General features: G+C 47.5%; 1 protein-coding gene across 1 annotated transcript in view; it reads right to left on the bottom strand.

Moving 5' to 3' along the window:
• The window catches only part of GDPD5 (glycerophosphodiester phosphodiesterase domain containing 5), a gene marked incomplete at its 5' end in the record, with an annotated part of 59,728 nt that extends 33,764 nt beyond the window's left edge, over window positions 1-25,964 (bottom strand). The window contains one exon of the mRNA XM_082279470.1: window positions 25,848-25,964. Within this exon, the coding sequence (XP_082135596.1) occupies window positions 25,848-25,964 (117 nt within the window). The remainder of the gene's footprint in view (window positions 1-25,847) is intronic.
• Window positions 25,965-26,709: the final 745 nt, after the last annotated feature.

The following is a 26,709-nucleotide window of genomic DNA, read 5'->3' as shown; positions in this document are numbered from 1 at the left end:
CCTCTTGCCAAGGGCCATTATGGCTGAAGGTCTCAAGGCCAGCTTGGATAGGGCTTGGTCCAGTGGAAGGTGTCCCTGCCATGACAGGGGGTTGGAATGAGATGATCTTTAAGGTCCCTTCCAACCCCCAAAAAATTATGATTCTGTGACTTTCTCTACAGCTACTCCTTAGCTGCCAAGAGCAGCAAAATCCTCCTTTCCCACCTCCAGCTGCACAACCCCAGCTCTCAGCCCCTCCTTCTCTGCCCCTGGCTCCTGTTCCAAACAGTTTGGTGGCCCCAGTGGGTTCACTTCTGTCTGTTCTAAGCCTGCCTTAGTTATGGGGAGCCCTCAGTGCTCAGATGTCTTCTCTCAAGTGTGCCTGGAGAGGAAAACCCACATCCGGCTGCACTGTCATCGTCACAGCCCAGGATGCAATCAGCCTTCATTGCCAAAAGCACATCCAGCAGCTCAATCTCATCTTGCAGAGGAACAGAACTAATGGAAAGCACCTTGCACTCCAAGGATTTGAAGCATTTAAGTGAGCAGATCAATATACTTCAGCAGCAAATGTTGGCCTAAGACCCTGTGCACACCCAGAGCAGAACCAAGGTGCCTGGGATGAAATTCCCTCACCTTGACAGGCTGCAGAGGGATCAGGCTTTCATCCTTCTCTTGGACTGAAGATTTAGGGACACAAGAGAGCAGGAGGAGTCTGCAGGACTCCACAGTGCATCAGGCAGCTCCCACAGGACTTTGTAACCTGCCCAATGGTTTTGTTTTCTCTCCATCCGGCAACTGCGACCATCTGGTGCAAAGCTCTGCTTGAACACCTCCTCCACCTCTTGCTTTTTACTCCTCATCCTCAACTTTCTGCCTTCTCCCTGTCTTGGCTTACTCCCTCAAACTTCATAAGGAATGAGATTTTCCCCATTTGCTATGGCCCTCTCCAGGCAAGAGAGGGACTGACTGGAAGGAGAAATTTGGGAGCACAGCAAATTTGAGCCAGTCTGGTCACTTCAGAAACACTGCCAAGGTTTTTTACTCCTTGTAACACGCTGTGGTTTTGCATAAGAGGCACCTGCCAATCATTACAGAAACGGGAAGAAAAAGGAAGAAATTGGGTCTGACAGACAATGGGTCTGAAGTAAAGAGCAAAGAGAAGAAAACCCTGCTGCTCTGGCTGCTGAGGCTTTGACACTTAACCAGATGCTTCCTAAAGCAAGTCAGTGCACATCTCAGACACATCTTACTTGATTATGGCAAAGGCTGGGCTAATGGTTCTCTGCACACCTTGTTAGAAAAGGCCATGAATGAGATTTCTGAGCTGTGACACGCTCCATTTGCAATTCCATTTAGCAGGTCACAGAAAGTGGCGGAGAACATATTCCTGAAATATGTGCTCCTGCTGGGGCTGCTGGAGCTGAACTGCAGCTCAACAGATGCAACTAAAAGAGAGCCAAATCTCTAAAAATATCATTGTTACACTTTGTAAAACACCTCGAGCTCCCAGACTCCAAAAACACAACCAGAAAGGGTAGGGCTGATTCCCTCCAGGCTCCAGGGCTTGCAAAGCTGGGAGCAATCAGGCAGTTTTCCTTGCCTAAATAGCAAGGAGAGGGATAAAGGGATCCAAACTGAGGGATAACCCACAGCTGCCTGCCCCCCCCTCCCCACACAGTCTGCCAGAGGACCAGTTTCTCTCTAGGTGTCCATCACCCAACAGAGGCAGCATTTCACTGAGTCCCCAGCATTCATCACAAAAAGCACAGGCAACCCTTGATGGCACCAAGATGGGAATTCCTGTGCTGTTCCAGACACAGAGCACAGCTGGAGCCAGGGCTCTTTCTGGCTGTTAGTGGCCCCTGGGGACCTTCAGCAGCAATAATCATGTCCTGGACCAGCTCTGCCTCCAGCAATTACGTCCTCCCTCTTTCATTGAAGGCAGAGGTAAACAAAAATCCCTGAGGGAGCCTCTGATTCATGAGGAAACAGGACAGAGTGATAGGGGATCCCCAACCTATCCCCCACAGAATGATTTACTCCCGCAGCTCCTGATGATGTGTTTTTAACTGACTGGATTCTGCCCAGCCAACGTAACCAGGGCTTCTGGGCAAACTCATGGAACGATCCAAGTATTCCAAACCCATTCCTGATGCTAACAATGCACTACAACCTCCTTTTTTCACCAACACTTTGCATATTCAGATGCCAAGGGGAGACAGATTTCTTTCCAGACGAAATAGGTCCAGATTTTTCAGTCGTTTCTGATGAGGCTCATCTAGGGAAGGAAACCAAAATACAGCCCATGGTTCTTGCAGAGACCAACTGGCTGAGGTCCAAGGCTTGCCTGAAGTGGGGCACCTTGCTGGGCACAGCATCCCTGCTGAGCACTCATCAGCATCAAGCAGCAGGAGGATTTCATCCCCAGTGCCTCCTGGGGGTGTTATTCCTGCCAACTCATCCCAGCCTCCTGACAGTCCTTCGCAAAGGCACATGATGTTGCTGACTTGCATTCAGCTGATGGTCCACTTTAATTAAAGCAGCAGCATCCTGGGGCAAGGGGGTGAGGATTAAAAGCAGCTTTAATAAAAGCAGGCTCAAAAAAAAAAAGGACTATATAAGCTACCTAAGAACACAGCCAATGAAGGCTATTAAATGTAATGGCCCCAGTGTTACATTTTACTCAAGAAATCTCAGAAGAAAATTATTATCACCAGGAGGAACATTTTGTGCGTATCCTGGGGGTTTTAAAGGCATTTCCTTAATGGCCAGCTTCTGGCTCCAGGTGGAAATAGGACATTTGGGCCCTATACCAGGCCTAGAGAAGATTGCAGTCTCTAAAAACCCTCAGCAAAGCTGTGACCCAACTACTCCGCACCTCAGTGGATCACTCAGTGCCAGGGGAACCAGCTCTGCATTTGCCTTTGCTGACCCTGTCTCTGTCCTGGCCCCAGACTGCTTTTGCCCTTTGTCCAGCTCAGGCTCAGATGTGTCCCCAGCTCTCTCCTGTTGGGTGTTGATGAGTTTAGTAAGCACGGCTTAAATATGGGAAGAACAGTGGATGAGCGAAATCCTGAATATTTATCCCTATTTCAAGAGAATGACTATATTTCAGAAGCATTTACAGGAATTCTGTTGTAAAATGCTCTGTAAACTATCCTAAATAATCTGACATAGATGTCAAATAGATCCAAGGGCAAATGATTGGACTGGGAGAAGAAACACACAGTAAATTCATTCCTTGGACAATTTTTCCCTTGCATCTTACCCTTGGCAGCAAATGTCTGCAAGACAACATCTAAAAATACTATTTTGTCATGATGCTTGGCACAACAAAAACAAACCAAGGATTTCTGTGCTGGTTGAAAGGGCAGGAGCAGCAGCCCATGCTGGAAGACAAAGTCCTGACAGTAAAAGAGGCAGTGGGTGCCACTCTTGGTATCAATATCCACTTTCCTTGGATTACACCCAGTTTGGGTCTAGGAAAACCTTGCTTGACATGACCAACAAATATCAGCCTGTGGTACCTCCACAGCAAGCGACATCTGCCCTCCCCAAAGCCCCCCTTGTGTCACAGTGGTCACTTTGATGTGGCTGCAGAGTGCCCACATCAGCACATGCAGAAGGACAATGCTAAACCAGGAGCATCAACACCAAAAGGCAAAGCAGAACACTTCCCCACATGGAAACCCACACAGGTTCATTCTTCTCCTTCCATTGGTGGCACAAGCGACAAGGCAATGACATCTTAGAAAAGCATTTGCAACGGTTGATCATCCAGCAATTCTGCCTGAAGGGTCAGCTGGTCTCCAGCTGAGGAAGCAGCAAGGAAAATGGTAAAGCAGTAGGTGTCTAAATGTTTGTGTTACTCAGAAACCACTGGGAGGCACAAAAATGAGGACTAAAATAAGCAAAATTTATAGGCTAATAAAAGCTGCATCAAAGAAATGGAAGGTCTGACTTACAAAAAGTCCCCTTCCCACTTCCCAGCAGCTCTGACACATCACACTCACATCACTGTTGTTGCAAGAGGACATCTTATGTGATGTTGATAAATTCTGGCATGGCAAAGTTGAATTATGTAACAGCTCTGCCATGCGTGTCTAGACAGGAGCCAGGAGGTTCCCCTGCAGCTATTCCCTCTCAGTACCCATCACCATGGCTGAAAGGCAAGCAGCCAACTCACAGACAAGAGGAACAAGTTGTTACCATCCTGTTTTAAGCAGGAGCAAGAGCCTCAATGCTCTGTTGAAAACCTGAAATGCCTCAGTGCATGTGCTGAAAAAGGCCCTGCAACTGCTTAATCTCCTGCTGCTTTCCAGGGCCAGGGCAGCACCTGAATGGTGCCAAGCCCAAGAGAGGGGCCATGCCCAGTTAAATCTGTTTTCTCTCTCTTCATTTAAAGTTGGAGCATCTGCAGCAAAAGCACAAAGACAGGCTTTGAGCAAGAGACACAGCCTGGGAGATGAGGAGTTCCCAAGGGAGGAACATTCCTGAGTCACCTTTCCGGAACCAGAGCAAATTTAACATTTCACAGAATGAAAGAATGGTTTGGGCTGGAACACACCATGGGCAGGGACACCTTCCACTGTCCCAGGCTGCTCAGAGCTCCATCCAACCTGGCCTTGGATACTGCCAGGGATCCAGGGGCAGCCACAGCTGCTCTGGGCACCCTGTGCCAGGGCCTCACCACCCTCCCAGGGAACAATTCCTCCCCAGTATCCCATCCATCCCTGCCATCTGCCAGTGGGAAGCCATTCCCTGTGTCCTGTCCCTCCTTGTCCCCAGTCCCTCTGCAGCTCTCCTGGAGCCCCTTTAGGCCCTGCAAGGGGCTCTGAGCTCTCCCTGGAGCCTTCTCCTCTCCAGCTGAGCATCCCCAGCTCTCCCAGCCTGGCTCCAGAGCAGAGGGGCTCCAGCCCTGGAGCAGCTCTGGGGCCTCCTCTGGACTCTCTCCAGCAGCTCCAGGTCCTTGTGCTGCTGGCCCCAGGGCTGGGGCAGCTCTGCAGGTGGGGTCTCAGAATCCCCCCTCCCCTGCTGCCCACGCTGAGGGATGAGCCCAGGAATCTCTGCTGGGAAGCAAAGCAGCACCCCAGAGGGCTGCCCTTTGGGAAGGAAACTCAGTTCATTTCCTTGCCACAAAGTCGTTTGCAATCCCAGAAAAGACATTTTAACCTGGCTCATGTTCTCAGCTCTGTGGAAGTGGGAATAATTATCCCTCTCATCAAGAGCTGCACGTTGATTAAAGCGCCTCCAATGGAAGGTGGCACAGAAATAGCAAATCTGCCACACTGCTGCTCCTGCACCTTGCTGCACTCCAGAGTTTGTCAAACACCAGCACAGCCAGCCTGACTTTCCACTCCCCTTTCAGAGGACAACCTGGAGAGGGCAATTTCAGCAATTTCAAAAAACGCTGCACTGAAAATAACCCCAAGCTCAAGGTTTTTCCTACCCCATCACTCCCTGATCGTAAACCATGCCAGGAAAAAGGTGCTAATCCTGCAGCTCTCCCACATGACTGGGGACAATTTGGATGAGCAAACTGCTCTCAAACCATCTCTTTGCACAACCCAACGTGGAATTCAGCAAGTTGGAGATAAAGCCCTTGTGGTGGCCAGGAGAGGGATGGACCAGACAGATCCCAGCTTGGAGAAGAATGCAGGGAAAGAATTCCCACAGCACCACTGGTCTGCAGCCTGGAATTTTACAGACAATGGCAAACGTGGCTTTTGGCTTCACATCTGGGATAGATAAGAAATAATTTCCAAGCTAGTAACAAATATTTCCAAGCACAGGAATAGATCATGCCCAGAGTGTCCACAATGCCATCCCAAAGGAAACTTGTATCCCAACCACACAACCTCTCTCCTGCTTATGGAAGAGACTGTGGCCCAAAATGAGGCACAACCTGTGCCATACCAAGGTGTAACACCTGCATTCAGTGATCCTTCTCCACCTTTCTCATGGAGCAAAGCAGCTCTTCAATCTACTGCATGGAAAGGAACCTTGGCAGACATCAAAATGCTCTAAGGGCTGCTGACCACACTCAGAACCAGTTTTTTCTCTTCCTACTCTCTTCAGATCTTGACAAACATCTTGGACCTGAAGGAATCTGAGATAAATGCATAGTAAAGAAACAAAAGTCGAATTTTACAATAATGTGATTTTTACCTCCCCTGCAAAGAAAGCTTTCCAGCCCATTTCTCTCCTTCTTCCTGCAAGAGCAAAACTGCTTGTGCAGCAAAACCCATGGCAGGGAAGTCACCTGCAGAGTCACTGCAAAGTCATCTGTCACCTTTGTGAGCTTTGTCATCACAATCACTAAGCAGAGGTTTGTACCATTGAGAAAGGGAATTCTGGGGAGGAATGGCCTTGAACAACTTCTGCCTTTGGCTGGGCTGGGTTTTTTCAGTGCATCTGAGAGCATCAAAGCAGCTTCAGTGAGAAGCAGCTGGTGAGAAAAATGCCTAATTTTTCAATCAACAGCTAAAGCAGTCATGGTTCTTAATTATGACTAATTATATCAAGGCACATTTGGTATAAAACACCTGTTTGTTTTTCAAAATGAAAATACAGCCAGCACTGCCTACACAACACACAGGAAAAGTAAAACCTCATTTACAAACCCACTTGAGGGTGTCAACTGTCTGCCTGCAGGACACCCACCCCAAAAACTCCAGTCCTCTGTCACAGGAAACACCAGGATTATCCACGGCTCCCATTTCATTGGGACTGATGGCATTTCTAAATATAGCATGTGCTAAGCCAGATTTCCCATTTTTTACAGCCTCGTCAGCAGTGTGGTTATTATTGCTCCAGATCTGCTGAGAGAATATCAGGAGTATTTCACAGAGATCCATAAGGACTCTCTGTTCCTTCCTCTCCGAAGGCAGGCCAGGAAGCTCAGAGGTGGGAGGTGCATCTGCTGTTTCAGCCCACAAGGAACCTCGCCTTGGATTTACTCCAGCACCAAAGAGGCTGCAGCTTTCAGAAGAACCAGGAGAAAAGGGAAAGCAACAGCTCTGACGCCAAGCAGGAGCAGACTCCCTGAGGGATGTGATCTTTTACATTTTCTTGTTGCATTTAATACCCAAACCTGGCTGCTTTTTCCCTTACCTGTCTCATCACCGGGGGCATTTCCCAAAGCATCTCCTGGGCTGTAGCCAGCAGCTCTGGGAGCAACACAAAGGATGGAGACAAAAACAGGGAGGCCTGACATTTAAAACATTTTTTTTTTCCACCACACAAATCTTTGATGAGCAAAGCTTTCCTACCAACTGTTCATCCATCAAGGAAACAACATCAGAACTGATATTCTCCAGCCTAGGCCCACCCCTCCAAAAGGTCCTGCCTAAAGCAATGACTGCACCATGCCAGAGTGGAAAAAACCAAAAAAAAAAATAGAAGCAGTGTCAACAAATCTCCTGGCAGCAGCCTGTGACCACAACCCAACCTAATTTACAGCTGACCTCGCAGGAGGAAGGAGACAGGAAAAAGGTGGAATATGCCCCCACCCCAACCTCAAATTAGGAAGCCACAGGGAGAACTGCATATGGATGTTGGCATTCCCAGCAGGAGAACTGTTGCCAGAGGCAGGCACAGAACCATCCAGTTTGGCCAAGTCTCCAATAGTACAGATCTGGACCATTTACAGGAGCAGATCAAGCTTGAGGTCACTTATATGATCCATTAAAAAAAATCACACTTTGGAGCATGTCCAGGGAAGGGAACGGGGCTAGGAAGGGGCTGCAGCACCAGGAGTGGCTGAGGGAGCTGGGGAGGGCTCAGCCTGGAGAAAAGGATGCTCAGGGGAGATCTTTAGGCTCTCTGGGGGTTTTGTCTGGAGAATCTTGTCCAGAAGTTTGGGCTCTGCCCACCAGACAGCCTGATGTTTTCTCCTCACACACCACATGCATTAGAAGGTCTCCAGCAGAAAATCTGGTCTTGAGAGGAACTGGAAGATTTATTTCTGTGGCCAAGTCTTTTTCTTCTTGCTGTGCTCCATGCTGAGTGCAGAACTGAGTTATCAACATGCAGTGCTCCCAGCTCACACAGCTGATGCATATGGGAAACCAGCAGACAGACGTGGCAGCTGCCTGAGGCCGTGCAGGAACACAGAATAAATATGACAGAATCAAACAGTAGCTCAGAGAGGGCTGAACTCTGCTTTCTGTTGGCAGGTGTTTAAAAGAAGCAAATAAACCTTATCGATAGAGCCTTGTCAAAACTATGGCCTGTGGCACACAAAAAATGCTTCAAAAAACAACCAACCAACCCAAAACAAGCCAACCAAATAAATAAACCAACCAAAGGGAAACCTAAAAACCCCACAAACCAAAACTCAACGAACACCAGTTACAGAGTGAGAATCAGCAGGGCACACAAACAGAATCACAGAATGGTTTGCGTTGGAAAATCCAGCTCCAAACCCCTGCCATGAGGGCAGAGGTGTAGGAAAGCAACTCGTGTCACCACTGGACAGCTCAATTCCCCCATCAGGAGCAATCAGATGAGCTACTGCTGGGATGCAGCCATGGATTCAGGACACAGCAGCACCCGGGGAATAAACCAGGTGGTGCCAAATGGGACACACCAGCCCATAAAAGCAATTGCACCTTAGATGCTATTGAGCTTAATGAACTGCTCCTAAATTATTAGGCCTGGCCTGATGTAATATCCCTGGCCTGCCCTGAGCAACAATCTATAGGTTTATTGGATTATAAATTAGAGTCAACAACTCGAGCAGGGTACAAATTAAAGATCTGCTTTGGAAGCAGAATTACCATAATGCCATAAATAGTGACACATTGCACCTCCCTTCTTTTATTCTTCATTACATCAAGGCTGTGCTTTAATTTTACAACAAGAACCCTGCAGCTTGTGAATCTTCCCTCCAACAGCATCGTTTTTAACCAAATTATCCTTCTCTGCTGGCTGAGAACATCGGGACCAGCACCCCCGGGTCCAGCAGCTGTCTGGCCACTCATCCCCACTCCCAGAGCACTGTGGGGACCCAAGGGCACTGGACTTGTTGAACCTCATCCCACTGGCCTCAGTCCATGGATCCAGCCTGTCCAGACCCTTCTACAGAGAATTCCTGCCCTCAACATTCCCACCCAACCTGGGGCTGCGAACTGAAGGTGCCCTCAATCTCCTCCTCCAGATCATGGATATGGATATTAACCAGGACTGGCTCCAGTCCTGAGCCCTGGAGGGCACCTCTGCTCTCTGGGCCCAGCCGGTTTTTGACCCACTAAACAAGCCATGAGCAGCCAGTTTCTCCTGGGAAACGCTGTGGGAAGCTTTACTGAAGCCCAGATGGGAAAATCTCCAGTCATCCTGTGGAGCTGACACAGGTTCCTTTGTCCCTTGAGGACACAGCAGTGTTTGGACACGTGGCAGACACTGGGCAGAGATTTAGAGCTTGTTTAGTCCATAACTCAGCCAGCTCTCCACCCTTTCCGAGCCCTACCAGGAATTCAGTCGATCCAGTCCCCACCACCTTGGGTACCTGCTCTTCTAGCCTTGCACTCTCCAATATTCATTTTTAGTGTAACATATTCAAAGAAAACCCCTCAACCTTTCCCAAAGGTGAACCATCATCAGATGCTCCAGAGGGAAAGTCACAGGGAGGCCACGGGAATCAACAGGTCTCATCAAGGCTCAGGGAGCAGCCAGTAAGTAACAGCTGGAAACCACTGGATTGAACATCCCTGGACACAGAGTGAAGCCAGGAAGAACCAACCTGCCAGTAAAACACTGGGATTTTCCCTAAAAAATCACCACCACAAAGCTTCTCCAGAGGAATCATTACAGTCAACAACTTCACACAACATCTAAGCATCTGTATTTTATTTTTGCCCCTATCCTGCAGTTCAGAAAACAGGGAAACGCGGTTAAATCTGGAATTTTTACTGCCATCTCGCTGCCTGTAAAAGGCACAATACTCTTTGTGAGCCCTGAAAACAATTAAAAATATTTCCTGCTCAGGTTGAGGCCACTACAGGGTCCTGCACTTGCTACAGACACAAGCAATTTCATCAGGATAAGCCAACCCATTCCATTTTGCCCACCAGCCTTCTCATCATCCCTACCGGAAAAGCAGTGTTTCCAGGAGGAGACTGATCTGGATAAGTTGGTTTTCAATATTCACGAAGCCTCTGAAGAGACAAACAGTGACCCTGAGTTTGTCTTTCATGCTCAGAGGCCACAAAACCAAAGCCTCTATTTGCAGACAGCAAATCAATCCTGACACCCTCTCCAAACCTCTGAGAAAATTAAAATCATTTTTAAACCCCAGAAAACTCTGACATCTGGAATTTGACTGCAGCAGGACCTCGAGGAGGATAAATAGCTGCAATTTTGCAGGCAGAAGTGACAGCACACAGCTACCGAGGACTCCTTTCCTACCACTGGAAATAATTAAATTCATATTTAAATCACCCTCCTCCCACCAAATGATATGAAAGCAAATCCGCTGTAGAAAGTTCTAACAACCAAAAAGCAGCAGCCAAGCACACCAGGAGCACATTACTTATTTCCCCAGCTTTCCTCACCAGTGTCAGTGTTCCTACATAGTAAACACGGCTTAATAATGGAGCTAAAGTCCTCCTTAAGCAAAATTTCGGGAAGCCAAGGAAAACAAACCCTAATCCTATTTCAAGCCAGCGCTGTGATGACAGACAAAAGTGTTTAAACAAAGCTCAAGATGTCCATACATTAATTATTAAGCTCAAAGCCTCTTTTCCATCAATGCAAAAAGCATTTCATCCCAACCCCACAAGCAAGGCAAGAGTCCAAAAACTTTGGAGTGCATGAATTGAATGATTTTTCCCCAAAGTATGTCCACATATTTGTTTTTTCTCCCCTTACTAATTCCTTCCTGGTCATCTTTTGAGGTGTTTGTAGAAGGTGGAGCCTGCCAAGATCAAGACCTCCATTAAAAAGGCACTGTAATTCAGAAAATATCAATTTTCCACCCGGAAAATGACTTTCCAGAGGTAACTGGGTGGCATTTAATGCATCTCCTGATTCTGAAGGCATCCACAAACTTTAACCTGCTCCAAGGAGGACAAAACATGTCCAGAGGAAACAATGATATCTGAAATTTTAGTTTTCTGTTCTCCACCAGGAGTTCCCACCCAATTTTAACACCCAGCAGCCTCTGAGCAGGTCAGTTCTGAAAAAGTAAAATAGGAAAAAAAAAAAAAAAAAAGCATGAATAGCAGAAGGAACACTCTGCCTGTTTCTGAGAAGCACCATGAAAGTCACCCAGATCTTTTCTTTACAGCTCTCAGAGCAGGGCAAAATAAAATCTCTTTCTTAGTCCGGTGTTGTCTTTAAATCAGCATCATCAGGAACAAGAGGACAAGAACTCCTTGTCCTCAGCCAGCTCTGGTGCAAATGAGATACCTGAGTTAAAAGGGGTTGCCTTTGAGCAGTCAGTCTGGTGTTACTGCAGCTCTTAGGAAAGAGATTTTGGGTATTTCTCTCCTTTCAAGCAAATTAAAAAAGAAAAAGGAGATCACAGAAAGAGGAAGAAAACCAGAACAGGTTAAAAAGAGAGGGAAGGAGGTGAGCACCAATTAAATAAAAACCACAAAGCGACATGAATCATTGTACTGCCAAGAAATGGGGAAAAAAAGGAAGAAAAAGTTCACTCAGGGCAAGATTAGCTGTTGAACAAGCCCATGCTGGTGGAAGCAATGCAGACGTGGAAAAACTGGAGAGTTTCTTTTCCTGACTTCAAACACCCTGGAGGCTTCAAAGGCACTGTCCCCTCACCTCACAGAGCATTTCAGTACCAGCGATGGGAGAACTTTCTCACCGACCACATTCACCCCACCCCCCAAGCTTCACTGAAGGCTTCTGAAGAAGGCAAGTCCAGAAGTTGCTTTAAAAAATTCATTATTGCCACCTCTGAAAAACCCTTCAATCAGTGGTGAAATTATAATGGAGGCCATTTCAGCTTTTTACCCCTCTAATAGCTTTAAACATTGGTTGCAAGTGTTGAAAATCTCAAATTTAATTTGTTTTCAAGCCACAGAGGCACTGGACTAATAAGAAGCTAAGTGCTGGCTTCTCATAAAGCTGTTTTAGTGCTCATAAACCACTTAATGTGCCAGCACCAGCAGATGCTTCCCAGATTCTCCCTGGGGTGCAGTATCCAGGTTGGCGCTGGGATCCATTTACAAGGCACAGGTAAGAGCAGCATCTTAGGGGGAAGATGACAATTCCCATTTGGAGATAAGTCAGAAAGGAGGAGAGGAAGACAAGTCTTCATCTCCAAAGCTGTCCTGCAGTGCTTTACAAGCCCTCAATAATAAGGGGGTGCAAGATTTGAGAATAAAACAGATCCAAGAGCATCTCGTGCACAGCAGAGAAACAAGCCCAAAAAGGGCCCAGAAAAGCGACCAGAAATTCCCTGCAGCCTCCACCAGGAGCTGCTGCAAACCCCACCCCTGCAGTAACAGACTGCCCCATCCATCGGGTCTGATGTGCCTGCCCAGCATCATTCTGAAAGGAGCGACGGGAGCATTTCTAGGCAGCACCTGACTCGAGGTGAGCCCATCCATCACTGCTGGCAGCGTCAGAGGCAAATGCGTTCCCTTGGGATGCCACTGGGGCCAGCTTCCGTGAAATGACAGGCTGGAGAACAAGTGGTAATTGATAAGGAAAACAATTTGGGAGCACAGGCAGTGTATCAACTCATGAATCACAGCCAGACAGAGAGGGCAAAGAACTGCTCAACTTTAACCCTGCTGCAAAATATAATTGTTCAGCAGCAGTTACCAGTTGATTTAATACCTTAAAACATCCTGACAAGTCTGTGAGGCCTGGGTCACCTCTCCATCACTTTTCCCCAGCTGCAGCTGCTTTAAAGCTCTCACACGGATCTGCTTTGGAGGAACACATTCAGCCCAGGAAAGCCTTGTTTTCCAGAGCAAAAAAAAGTGTTTTCCTAAATTTTGCAAGATTTTCTAGAAAAATGAGTGAGAATCATGGGAATATACAATAGTTTGAGTTGTAGGGGACCTTCTAAAGCTCATCCAGTCCAACCTCCTCAGCAATGAGCAGGGACACCTTCCACTCTCCCAGGCTGCTCCAAGCCCCAGTGTCCAGCCTGACCTTGGACACTGCCAGGGATCCAGGGGCAGCCACAGCTGCTCTGGGCACCCTGTGCCAGGGCCTGCCCACCCTCACAGGGAACAATTCCTGCCCAATATCCCATCCATCCCTGCCCTCTGGCAGTGGGAAGCCATTCCCTGTGTCCTGTCCCTCTATCCCTTGTCCCAAGTCCCTCTCCAGCTCTTTTGGAGCCCCTTTACGCCCTGGAAGGGAACTGAAAATGTCTATTTCCACTTCATTGACGTGACGAAGAAACACTGACACCTTTGAAGGCAAAGATTGGTGAGGTGAGGGCCAGACCCCAAGCCTACATTTAGTTCATCTCATCATATCCATCATTCAGGGCTTTGAGTACAATTAAAAAGAAAAAGCCCAGAGGAATACCAGATATTACAAAAAGCAGCACACAGTGGCAAATCCCAAACCCACACAGAAACCTGAATAAGGAACTTGGGTTGAAAGGAACCACCAAATGCAAACATTTGGGTTTGCATCACCCAAGAAGTGGTGACAGTTCAGTGTGTGGGTTGTTAAGAGCATTATCCTACAACCAAATCAGAGCTTGGGGGGTTGAAATGGCAACAAATCCATTGCATCAGCTCTGCCCACATTCCAGAAGTGGGGAGAGGAAAGGCAAAGCACTCTGCCTGCCTGAATTATGATGCTATCAAGAGGCCTCCAGGCTGGCATGTCACACTGCTGAATTACAACGCCCTTTTCCCAGCACACATTTATCTCCGAGGATGGAGGGCTGGGACAGAATCCCAAGGGAAACACCCCTCATTAGTTCCTCTGACCCCACTGAACCAGCTCTGTTCTAGACGGAAATGAGACTGAGTGCCCTGACTGCACATCCCCCACTTAGGAAGGGGCTTCTGCAAAGATGCACAACAGAGCCAGGGCCAGAAAACAGCTCCCAGTTCCTTCTTCTGCCAGTTCCCCCAGTTCAGGTCAGTTTGGGCTGCTCTGAGACTGAAACAGGAAAGGACATGAGGGGAAAAATACAAAGAAAAAACCCCAAACACCTTGAGATTAGCATTTCACAGAACCACAGAATGGATTGGGATTGAAGAGACCTTGCTGGTGTCACCAGTGATGAATTCTGAATCCCTGGGATCATCCTTCTCCCTGGAACCTGGGAATGTGCTCAAGCATTTCCCAGTGGTGCTGCCTGCTGCCTGTTGGTTTGGAGGTGAGGCGTGTGGCACTGGGGCTGATGCCACCAGGAATCACAGCTAACCTGGAGGTTTTACAGGGGTCTTCTCTGCACTTTTAGCTGGTTTGCCTTCATATCCAGGCTCTGGATAATATTCCAAGTGGCCCCTGAGCAGGACCAACCTTTTTATAGGTGATTGATTGGTTCCTATAGCAGTTTCAGAATTTCTAATCCTAATTTCTAATCTGGGCACCCTGTGCCAGGGCCTCCCCACCTTCACAGGGAACAATTCTTTCCCAATATCCCATCCATCCCTCCCCTCTGGCAGTGGGAAGCCATTCCCTGTGTCCTGTCCCTCCATCCCTTGTCCCACATCCTTCTCCAGCACTCTTGAATCCCCCTTTAGGTATTGCTTTGCAATTAAGAACTCTTGCAAATCTGAAGCTTGTGAAAGCAAATACCACACTCACATCAATCTCTTCATTAGTTATTCCCACTGAAGACAATTAAAACCCTTAAGAGGCTCACTCCAGCTGAGTAACTATTTAAAAGACAACTCTGAGTAAAATTTTTCTTCAATCCCAAAGAAATTAATTTACCACCCATTCCTCTGTTCAGCTTTGTGGGCTCACCCCAGTGAAACTGGTGCTAAGATGCCAAAATAAAAGCAGAGGTTGCTTTAAATTTTTTGGCTGCCATTTCAGGCCAGGCTGAGCAGAAGGATTATTTTTATTTGATTTTCTCAGTTTCCTTTTATACAATACACCAAGCCACCTCCCATTTGGTTTAATATCCTTGCACAGGGCAGACTGGCCCCATCCCCAAATGCTCCCATCACAAGACCAATAATAAAGTTTGAAGCAGCAGCAACCCCAGTTTTCAACAGCTGCTGGTGAAAATTAACTGTCACTTCACTCTTCTTTCCAATGAATTCCCACATTCCACAATCATAAACTGTCCAACTCAAAGAAAGCAAGAAAAGCAATTTTTTTTTTACTTATCCTGAAATAAGAATAATATAAAGTTCACCTTAAACAATTGAATATATAAAATTCTTCCCAGATCTCTGCTTGAGGGCTCCTACATATGCAAAAAAAACCAACCCAAACTTTTCACAGATTTATAAATGTTGTGGAAACAGTGACAGGCTCCTGGCGAGGAACCGGTGCCAGAGGTGATGGAAGTAAACCCAGCAGGAACAGCCAGTGAAACACAGAGCAGGGAAGGAAAAAGGGAAGGAAAAAAACAATCACAATTTCCCAGGTTGGCTGGAAGCTTTAAAGACTTGAAGTTGTGTTTCAGACTCAGCAACAGGATTAAACAGAAGAGGAATAACTCAGCGACTTTTGAAGGAATTTTTGCTCTCAGAGGAGCCCCGTTCCCCAGCTCACCTGTTTGGTGGAGGATAAATGGTGCCCTGGGTTGTTTTTCATGCCAAGCATTACAAAGATGACCCAGGCTGGCAGACACTGCTCATGTCGCCCCTACTGTGTTTCTGCTGTCAGGCAACTATTTAGCTACCAGACCCAAAATCCCAACCAGCTGGGGCAAGTTCATCACAAAATAAACAAAAGCAACCAACAAACAGAAAATCTTTAAGCAACAACAGCAGAAATCCAGCAAAAATACAGCCAAAAGGTGATGATCCTGAATTAATTTCGACTCCCAAACAGGTAAGCTCTGTCTGAGTCCTACAAAAGGCTCAGAGCAGCTGAACAATATCCTAAACTAAGAAGTATATGAAAATACAATATATAGAAGGAGGTCCCTGGGACCATCTCCAGTTCTCTGTTTCTCAGAGGGAGTGTGCTCAGGAATAGCTGCAATGCCTTTTTATCTCTCTAAGAAGTCCACGTGACCACCCAAAGCAATCTCCCTAGAAAACATCATTTTTTCCAATTAAGATACTTGTCAGATTTTATCTATTAAACTGGAAAGGTTTCTCCACTCACTCTTCAGGTGAGCTGATGGACATCAGATAACTAAAATCAAGACGAACAGACAAATATTGGATCAGATTGGATCCAACTACTGGACTGCTTTATTTCCTTGCCCTTCATCCTCCCTTCCTCTTCCCTAGGCTGTATCTTAAGTTTTCCACTCTCCTCTTCCACAAAATCCCAGGATGGTTTGGGTTGGAAAAGACCTTAAAGTCCATCCAATGCCACCCCTGCCATGGGCAGAGACACCTTCCACTGTCCCAGGCTGCTCCAAGCCCCAATGTCCAACCTGGCCTTGGGCACTTCCAGGGATCCAGGGACAGCCACAGCTGCTCTGGGCACCCTGTGCCAGGGCCTCCCCACCCTCACAGGAGGGTGTTCCTTCCCAACATCCAATCTTTATTCAACCCTTGCTTGCACAAAGGCAGGAGGGGGAAGGAAGGAGCCCAGAGCCCAGCAGGCTGATCTCCTGCTCCTCCCCAGCCCCATCACTGTGCCCAGGCACAGACAGGATGTCGGGCAGGACGACCTCGAGTCTGACCCAGCTGGAAAATCCTCAGTGCTCGCATTTTGCTCCACAAAACGCTGCCCCATCAAAACACAGACTTATTTATCCCACAGGATGGTCCAGAGGGCAGAGACACATCTGGTAACAAAAGCCACTGAATGGGCTAATGTGCCAAAGGCTTTCTGCGCCAGCTTTGGTGGCAACCCAGTGACCTGAAGGCCTAGAATAAAAAAAAAGAATTAGAGCAAGGAAAAACTGAAATGCCTCTCTTTCAAGGGGAAAATTGATAAAATCAGGGTTTTGCCCAGCCTCCAGAGGCACAGGGGACATGAACAGAGGCTGTCTGAAACAGTGGACATGTCAGATTTACCAGCAGGAGGTTAGGGCTTCGCTTCCCAGAAACAAGGGTGCACTTGTTCCTGTATCTGCCAGACAAGGGGATGCTTTGTGCAAGTCACAGAAATCGTGCATTTCTCTAATACTTGACATATGGAAGGCATTCACCTGTTTTTCCCTAAGAGAGTTCTGAACGGGTTCGGTGCACTGCCAGAGGGAAACCAACAAGGCCCAGCAGTGGCTGGGTGTCCAAAGCCAGCATCCCTCTGGAGAGGAGGCAGAAGCTTGGCTTATTTATTCATTACTGTTTTTTAAATCTCAAGGGTGAAGTGCTGGGGAAAGAAAATAAACAATCAGCCATCCTGGGAGTAATTTAAATGCTGCAGTTGGCTCATCACACAAGAACTTGGATATTGCAAGCCCAGCACATGACAGACACTGGCCCATCATAGGTTCCTCTTTGCCTTCTGGTGTTTATCCCTCGCTTCTGGCTGGAGAAGCAGGAATCCCTGATGGCTGCAGACAAGAGCAGCAAAATAGTTTGGTCAGACTTGAGCACACAGCTACTAAATCCTGCAAACACATACAGAGTAATTCTGCATCAACCTCGAGGGGAAAAAAAGCAGTGAAATGAGAGACCCTTTCCAGATACTGCTCAGCTAAAAGTTCCACCCCCACTTCTGATACAACTTGATGCTCTTGAGCCTTTTGGGGAAGGAAAACACTCAGACAAGGAGGCGCAGTCACAGAGGGCCGGTTTGCTCAGGATGTGGGGTGGTTTGAGTGGTGACAAAGCAGGCGTGGTAAGCAAAGCCTCCAGTAAGGCACCACAGCGAGTTCTGAATTACAGGAACCAGGTTTGTTTTTCCAGAAAGGCCACAAGAAGTCACGTCAAAAAACGTCACACGTGAAGGGACAGCAGTGAGCAAGAACCAAAGAGCTTTGTGGTGAAAGGAGCAGTCTGGGGCAGCGGAAGAGCCGACACGTCACCAGCACCAAAAACATCCACCTCTCCCCCAAGCATTATTAGATGGGATAGTGGGAAGGAATTGTTCCTTGGGAGGGTGGGCAGGCCCTGGCACAGGGTGCCCAGAGCAGCTGTGGCTGCCCCTGGATCCCTGGCAGTGCCCAAGGCCAGGCTGGACGGGGCTTGGAGCAGCCTGGGACAGTGGGAGGTTGGAATTACATCATCTTTAAGGTGTCTTCCCACCCAAACCATTCTGTGATTACAATCAAGGGAAGGGTTGGTTCCTACCAAAAGGGATGAGAAGAGGAGCTGGGTCTCCCCCCTCTACCTCTGCTAAGCATCCAGCTAATTTCATCCCACTGAAAAGGCTGAGTTTTAAATCACTTTGGGAATTTTAGCCCAGCTAAGACACTTTTGCATAAAGGGGATGTTAAAGTCACCAGACTCCTGCTGTTCACATCCCCCTCAGATCAAGAGCTGTCACAGCCTGGTCCCTGCCCAGCAGCCTCAGACACCCAACTGATGGACAGGGAGGTAAGAGCTGCTCTCCTCGGACCCAAGGCCATCTTTGGCACATGCAAAGTGATTTACCACCCACCCAAACTTTACTTGTTGGTCACCCAAAAGTCAACCTTGACTTTACAACCATCTTCAGGAGAGCTCACGAGGAAGCTGATTCAGTTTCTAAGGGTCACTGGCTGCAAGCCTCAGTTGTTTCATTTTTTGTTCCATAGTTCTTCCTGGAAAAGGGCCTCATCTGATTTCACTGAAGGCAATTGACTCTCAAGTGCTTGCTGACATCACCTGCAAATAAGTATCTGCCAAATAAAGGCTCAGAACTGCACATCAGGTGGAAATGATGGGCCCAGGGCAGTTCATGAGCTTCTCTCTCTCTAACACTTCACTGCAGACATGGCACAAAGGCAAAAAAAAAAAAAAAAAAAAAAAAAAAAAAAAAAGTTAGAATAATTTTCAAGGTTGAGATGAGTACAAAGAGTAACAACCAAAAAGTAATTAAAACCTCCAGCCATGGACAAGCACATCTCCAGCTGCTGTTATACCCTTGAAACCCCACTTTGGAGCCTGGCCATAGCTCTTCTGGAAACAAGCTGGAGAAAAAGCTTAAATCTGCAACCAAACACCCCTAAATCCAAGTTCCCTTTCCCAGAAGGACTCATGAGACAGCAAATACAGATTAAAATCACCAATCAGCTTCACAGCCAACAAAGAAGAGTCAGTATATTTTTCAGCTTTGCTAATCAATTTTGTTAATAAGACATGTCAGCAGCACAAAGGTTCCCAATTCAAAAACCACAAGCATTCCTGGAACCCAAGCACTTTGGATCCCCACCCAGACCCCACAGGCAGCAGAGTCCTCTCCAAAACAACAGACTGGCAGATGACTGAAATGCCTTGTGATGAGTGCCAGGAAAGCCACACCTTCATGTATTACCAAGTTCTTCCCTGCTGACCATGATTTCAGAGAGGGCATTTGACAAGGGCCTGGAATAACAGCACAGAGGAGGATGGCTTTAAACTGAAAGAGGGCAGGGATGGATGGGATATTGGGGAGGAATTGTTCCCTCTGAGGGTGGGGAGGCCCTGGCACAGGGTGCCCAGAGCAGCTGTGGCTGCCCCTGGATCCCTGGCAGTGTCCAAGGCCAGCCTGGATGGAGCTTGGAGCAGCCTGGGATGGTGGAAGGTGTCCCTGCCCCTGGCAGGGGGTGGAATTAGGTGGTCTTTAAGGTCCTTCCCAACCCAAACCAGTTTGTGATTTACTCCCAGACTATTCCTAACTTCCACCTCTTCCTCTGCACACCCTTCTCAAGGCTCATCACCACAAGCTAATCCTGCTCCCCTCCTATCCCCTTCATGTCATTCATTTACTCCCACGGGGGCCAGGTTTCCTTCTTATCTAGGTAATTTTCGTGGTCATTTTGGACCCACAAGCATCCTTGAGGCACTTCCACAAAGTGCTTTTTTGAAAGACAGGAAAAAATACCTTCTATTTGGATAGGGAAAAAAAGAAAGGACCAAAAAAAGCCTTTTCCACTGGCGCCTGCACTCCCCCAGCGCATCCAGCCACCCAGTAAGGACACACTGCGAAGCTGCTCTCCAGCATTTTCTGCTCTGTCACCGCCCAACCGTCCTTGGATCTATTCCAGGACACCTGGGAATTCACGAGAGAGGCTGGAAAAGCAGAGCTGGCGAAGCAGGAGACTGGCAAATGCAACCCCAAATGTAAAGGAAATCACGCGAGTCCAACTCAAGGGCAGCAAGGGCATGGCTCACTTCCCTCTGGGTGAGAAGAATCCAGTCTCCTCTGGAAAAGGGCCACAATTTTTCACTCTTCTGTCAAGATCAGAGAGAGAACTTCTGACATCAAGACTCCCACAAGTCAACCTCCCATGATGTTAATGCCATTTCACTTCTACGCTTTTCTCTCCTCAAAATTCACACTCATGGCTCCACCCCTGGGAAAGGACTAAATATCAGAGTAAAGAGAGACACAATGAATTACCCTGGGATTAATTAGCTCACAGGTTCCCACTGCCTCTTTGGGAAAAGGAGTTAGATAATTCAATTGTAAAAGTCTAACTGTGACAACTACACAGCTGAGAAGAAAAATGCTTGTTTAGGAAAACAAGAAGAAAAACCACCTCATTTCTCCCCTTCTTGGAGGGAATTTAGAAAATATTGTACCTTGATGCTGTGTAAACAATCTTCAGCATTAGCTGTAACACTGTTACAGTCAAACCCCCAAAATTTAGCACCATAGCAGCTGCTGCGCAGAAAATTAACTGTATCCCAGTCAAAACCAGTCCAGGGAACTCACAGGGGGAGCCTGGAAAGGCTTTGCCATGTGGGTTAAACCAGGAGTTTACTTGGCATCCTTCAAACCAGTTGAGATTTTACAAGAGCGGCTGCACCACTGTCCTGAGACTGGAGGAGTGCTGCTGTACCCAGGAGTCCAGGGGAAAGAAATCCCCGGAAAAACCCAGGGATGGACCTGCCAGCTAAACACAGGGCTGGCTCTAAGGGACCATGGCCCAAAAATCCCTCCTTGTCCCCTCTTCTTCCCCCTTTCTCCAGAGGCAGCTCAGTTCAGTGCTGGCTGTTCAGAGCCCAAAGCCCCATTTTGCAGATGCTCTGCAGTAAAAACCTTTGACACCTCTAAAGCTTTATAAATCCCAGGGCACGTTAATCCCCCAGTCTGAGCCCATAATCCCAACCCAGGCCCCACAGTCAATGGGTTTTGCAGACTCTCCCCCACAGGCATTCTGCCTGCATCAGGACTACGCCAGAAATTAAGCATTAATCAAACAGCCTCACCCTGACAATATTTAGGGTGCACCACAAGATTAGGCTCTAAAACTGGGGTTTCAGGGACGTGGGATTTCCCATCCTTCAAACCAGCATTGCCGAAATAGGGAACCTCGTGGGCACAGAACACCAGGTTCATCCCAGCCTTTCTAGGAGCTGTGTGAGGGTGTGGAAATCAAAGAGAAGCAAGCTCCTGGCAGGTTAATCCCTGAGTTCCTGAGGCTGGAAAAACTCTCTGCTCCTTGCCAGTCCTCTACAGGACCCTGCCCTGTCTAAGAGAGGTCTTGCTCCTTCACGAAGGCCAAAATCACAAAGGCCATTCCCAGTCAGACCCAGTAACACCCCGGCAAAGTCTGGTCTGATGGCACCACACACAGCAAATGCAATTCCTGCCTGGCTCAGCTGACACGTGGATCCCAAACAGCTTCCCTGGATAAGCATCCACCTCACAGCCTCCCTGTCAAATGAAGGACTCAAAGGCCAATTTTAAAGGATGTTTAAGTGATGTGTAAAACCCTAAACAAGCCAAAACAGGTTTTGCTTTCATTTCCAAGCATCAAGGGGAAAAAAAAAACCAGATTCATAGAAGCAGAATAGTTTGGGTTGAAAGGGACCTTTAAAAGCTATCTGGTCCAGCCCCCTCTAGTGAGGGGGGCACCTTCAGGAACAATAAGGAAAAAACACATCTATATTTGATGGAATGACTGGATTTCCCTGCATTGAGCCCATGAAGCCAACATGATTGGACACATCCATTCATGGGGACTCAGCTCTGAATCACTGGTCACGGCCAACGTGCAGCATCCAATGCTTCAGTGCCCAACCTCCAATCAAACAACCTTGAAAGAGCCTCTTCCCCTCAAAAGCTCCTGTGCCCTCAGGCCTACGGTCTGGAACACTCACAAACTGAAAAACACATGGAAAAGGGCAAATTAACCCATCCTCTAATAGCAGATTTCAGCAAAGCAAGCAATTTCTGTGACCAGTGACCTCTGGCCGTTTGGGAATTAGCACTGACAAAGTCCCAGCTCCAAAGCCTGTGGCTGAGATCATCTGTTCAGGTCATTTCACAGCTCTGGCCAAGCGGGAATTACAAGAGCATTTCACCAGAGAGTGAATTAATACACGCAGCCCAGACACAGCTCTGCAATTCATTATGCTGATGGATCACAGCTCCTCATTTATCTTTGCACAAAAGGACCCCAAAAAGCCATCAGAAGCCTCAGTTGGAGGTCACATGATGCATTTAACCAAATGGACTGTCTTGAATCACACACATTTCACTTGAAGGGCATAAATCCTAACAGGGACTGCCCAATTCATGGGAAGGGGTTGGGATCTCGTTTATACATCTGCAGCTACATGAGCAGCAGCAGATGAAAGCAGGGAGAGGCTTTATTGGATATTTCCCCTCATCTCCCCTCCCACATGCTCACAGTTCAGACAACTGGCAATTAAGAAGAGGATTAGGAGATTTGTGATGTACAGAAAGACCATGCTTTGATAGCTCAGCCCAGCCAGTCAATCAGAGTGGCTTCTTCTTTTTACTGGATAGAATAAAAAATTATCATTGCCATTTCCTTTGGCAGGAAATCTCTTTCCCCTCTCTCATTTCCAAGGTGGGATATTTGCTGTGTACAAACAACAGGGGTTTGGAAGCAATAAAAAAATGGTTCCATGCACTGACTTCATAATATCCTTGGTGGAATATGTGATGAACAAGCTGTGGTTTGATCAGAAAATCCTTCTTCACCCCAGCTACAGAGATTATAATGATCTGAATCTCAGCAAGACCATTTTCTCCTCCTTCATGTGTCTTTCATTTAAAAAAGCACTAAAGATTTAAAAGATAAATGTGAGAGGGGGTCTTGCTGTTAAAGCTGAGGGCCCACAACAGAAAAAAGGAATTTTGCAAACGTTCAAAATTTAAAAAGGAGATTGGACTGTATGGGTTGTGTGCCTTCAGCCCCACTCTTCCATTCTCAAAGGTCAGAGTAAAGCAAGAGATAATGACAATTCCAGAAAACTGCCTCAGAAAAACTAGAACTCAGGTGTCCAATTAAAATTCTCATTCTCATGTAAATTTTAAATGTGGAGTAGAAAGCTTGATGTGCATTCGTTTGAAGGAAAAAAGAGAGGAATCATTAAAATTCTGGCTGTTGAGGTGCAGCACAATTCAGACAACCAACATTCACAGGCATCAGCTGAAGATATCACAGAGGCAAGGCTGGGTCATGCCCCAAATTGGGGTGAAAGCCTTTCATTCTGGGGAGTTTGATGCTTTAACAAGAAAAGCAGATAAACACGCTGTGGTCTACACTAGAAACTCCTCTTTGAAAGCAGGACTTGCTTGCTGAGAATTAAAAAGTAGGAAAACAACTCGTGCACGTCCAGTTCCTTCCTTTCCGGGTAGCTCTGGATTTTTGCAAGACTTGAGAACCTCCCTGGTGTGCCACGGCCATTTTTATGCTCAGGAAAATGTGTGATGCTACAGCTGCTGGGTTTACAGAGGCTGAGGTAGGATAAGGTCACATGTTAGGCCATACTAGAGGTGTTTTCATCACTGTGTCACTGCCTTTGTGTCAAGTAAAAAGGCTCCTAAGCTGTGGTGTTTTCTTTGTTGTCCTTTACAGATCAGTGTTTTTAAAAAAAGTAATAAAATCACAGAGTGGTTTGGGTTGGAAGGGACCTTAAAGCCCATCCAGGGCCACCCCCTGCCGTGGGCAGCAACACCTTCCACTATCCCAGGGTGCTCCAAGCCCCGTCCAACCTGGCCTTGGACACTTTCAGGGATGGGGCAGCCACGGCTTCTCTGTTTTGCACAGCCTGCAGCTCGTTTTAGGCTTTCTTCTCTTACTTCTGCTGTTGTCTCCATCTCTCTTTCACCAAAGTGGAAGTTGAGGCCTCACACAGACTTTAAAAAGAGCAGCTCAGACTGGACATATTTTTATGCCTGGATCAGCTACCTTTAAACACAACTAATTCCTTTCCAGCACTAGGAAAAAACCAATGGAAATTCCAAGTAGACTTGGAAAGCTGCCATCGATATTTTTTGGTAGCGCAAGCAGAGGCAGATTTCACTGAAAAAATTCATGGCAACTTTCCTGTAAATTTTTAGCTAAGAACTGTAATGTTCTGCTGGCTCAAAGTGGTCACCCAGACCAAGCTGGCCAGGCTGAAAGCAGAGTGAAAACAGCACCAACATTCCTACTCTGCAAAAGGAAATTTGTTTTGGGCTGCACAAACTCAAGCCGTGACTTTCCAACTCACAGGGGAGCTCCTGGCCAAGCTGCACCACCAACAATGGCTGCAATTCACAACCAGGAGCATTTCTGGCACAGGGTCTGCCACACAGCCCTGTTTGCTCCTTCACAGCTGCTTTTCCAAGAGGAAAAGCACTCCAGAGCCAAGAAGATCCCTGGTTATAGACTTAAAAACAGAACAGAGGAGCCAAGCGATACCAGAGCAAAATTAAGCATTCAGAAGGCAACCAGAGGGTCTCCAGGGAGCACTTCCAGATGAAATGAGATTTAAAGAAGAAAAAAAAACCCCAAAATTTAACTTGTAAGCACACTTAAAAAAACATCCCAGGCAACACGGGAGTACAAGAGAAGAGTGATACAAACTCCTTGCCCAGAGGATGTAACGGGGGGGCTTTGACAGCAATATTTTCACACTTCTCCTATCAACACATCACAAGACCTCATCTCCCAGCCCAGAACAAGAGAGGAGGTACAAGTCGAGCCTCACTGCCCGGATTCCCTCTGCCAGAGCTCGTACAATCTATGTTTATCCAGGGGAGGGAAGAGTCACCTGCAACAGTTTTCCCATTTACCCCCAGCTTGCTCTCACCTTCTGTTGCCTTCCATCAAACCACAGAAGGGTTTAGGCTGGAAAGGACCTTAAAGCCCATCCAGTCCCATCCCCTGCCATGGGCAGGGACACCTTCCACTATCCCAGGCTGCTCAGAGCTCTGTCCAGCCTGGCCTTGGACACTTGCAGGGATGGGGCAGCCACAGCCCACCCTGTTGCCTACCTACAAACTCATTTTCACATGCAAGAACAGAATCATGAAGGTTGGAAAAGGCCTCCAAGATCATCAAGTTGCCCCTTGGACCAAATACCACCATGCCCACTAAAGGCACACCACAAAGGCAGAGATGCTGCAGAAACACAGGACCTACAGATCCAGCCAAGGGTGCTGCAAGCACCAGCAGGACACAGAGCAAGGAGAGAAAAACCACATGGAAAGTGTTCCCCAGGACCACAATATGGACAGATTTGGGCACATTCTATCCCCTGGAGCTCCATGACCAACCTCCCTGTGCCCATCTCTACATCAACCACGTGGGGAGGACATCTCAGACCTCCTGCAATGGGGTCAATGACTCTCATCAAACCTCCAAGCCAATAAGTAAGAAAAACCCCAAATATTTAACACTTTCAAGGAAGACCTACAATGCAGCAGCCCAGGGAAGAGGTGCCAGCCAGCTGCTGTCACCTGCTCACCTTGGTGGTGTCATCATGTGACCGCTGGTACCGTTTCCAGCGGCAGCCGTAGATCCCGGTCAGACAGGACAGACATAGCTGGGGCTCGTAGTACTGCAGGGGTTGGTGTTTAACCATGCTCCTTCCAGCCCCTCCGGAGCCAGCTACCACAAATCCATCAGCTCCTGGGAGCGCCCTGAGGCAAAGGAGAGAAAACAACAAAAAAAGGAAATTAAAATCCCGAGCGATATTTCAATACATTAACACACAACTTCATAATTAACCATGTCCTCTGGCTACTGAGAGGAGAGATGAGAATCAGATCTATTCCCAGCCCTGCCAACATCTCCCACTCGTAACTCAACAAGACCAAGAAGTTTAATTAGTTTGCAAGTTTGATTTCCTTGTGCAGCTTCTCCCACACCACCAAAAGCAAATGTGTTCGTAGGAGTTATCGGTAGGGAAAGCCACGTGAGGACAAGAGCAGGAGGACGACGATCTGCAGCCCAGGTGATTGGGTTTTTATGAATGACTGAAGTGTAAAGACCCAGAGCCCCTACAAGAACAACCTGAAAATCAATTCGGAGACCTCCACAAAGCTGAAACCCAGCCAGGCTAAAGCAGTTCATCTGCAGCATCCTCTGGAGCCTGCAAAACAGTCCCAGACAAGGAATAAACACTTCCATGCCTCCTGCAGAAGGGGCATCACAGAATCATGGACTATCCTGAGCTGGAAGGCATCCAGCAAGGATCAAACTTCTGGCCCTGGACAGAACAGGCCAACCCCAAGAATATCGAATATAGTGTGTGTATACACAAAATATACAATACAGATATTACCCTCTCCCTTTATACAGCTCTCAAGCACTCACAGGAGTGCAGA

The sequence above is a fragment of the Coloeus monedula genome (assembly GCF_965178545.1).
Source record: "Coloeus monedula genome assembly, chromosome: 3".
NCBI classification, from domain to species: domain Eukaryota; kingdom Metazoa; phylum Chordata; class Aves; order Passeriformes; family Corvidae; genus Coloeus; species Coloeus monedula.
The sequence above is the reverse complement of the archived record's forward strand: the minus strand, read 5'-3'. Positions and strand labels throughout refer to the sequence as shown.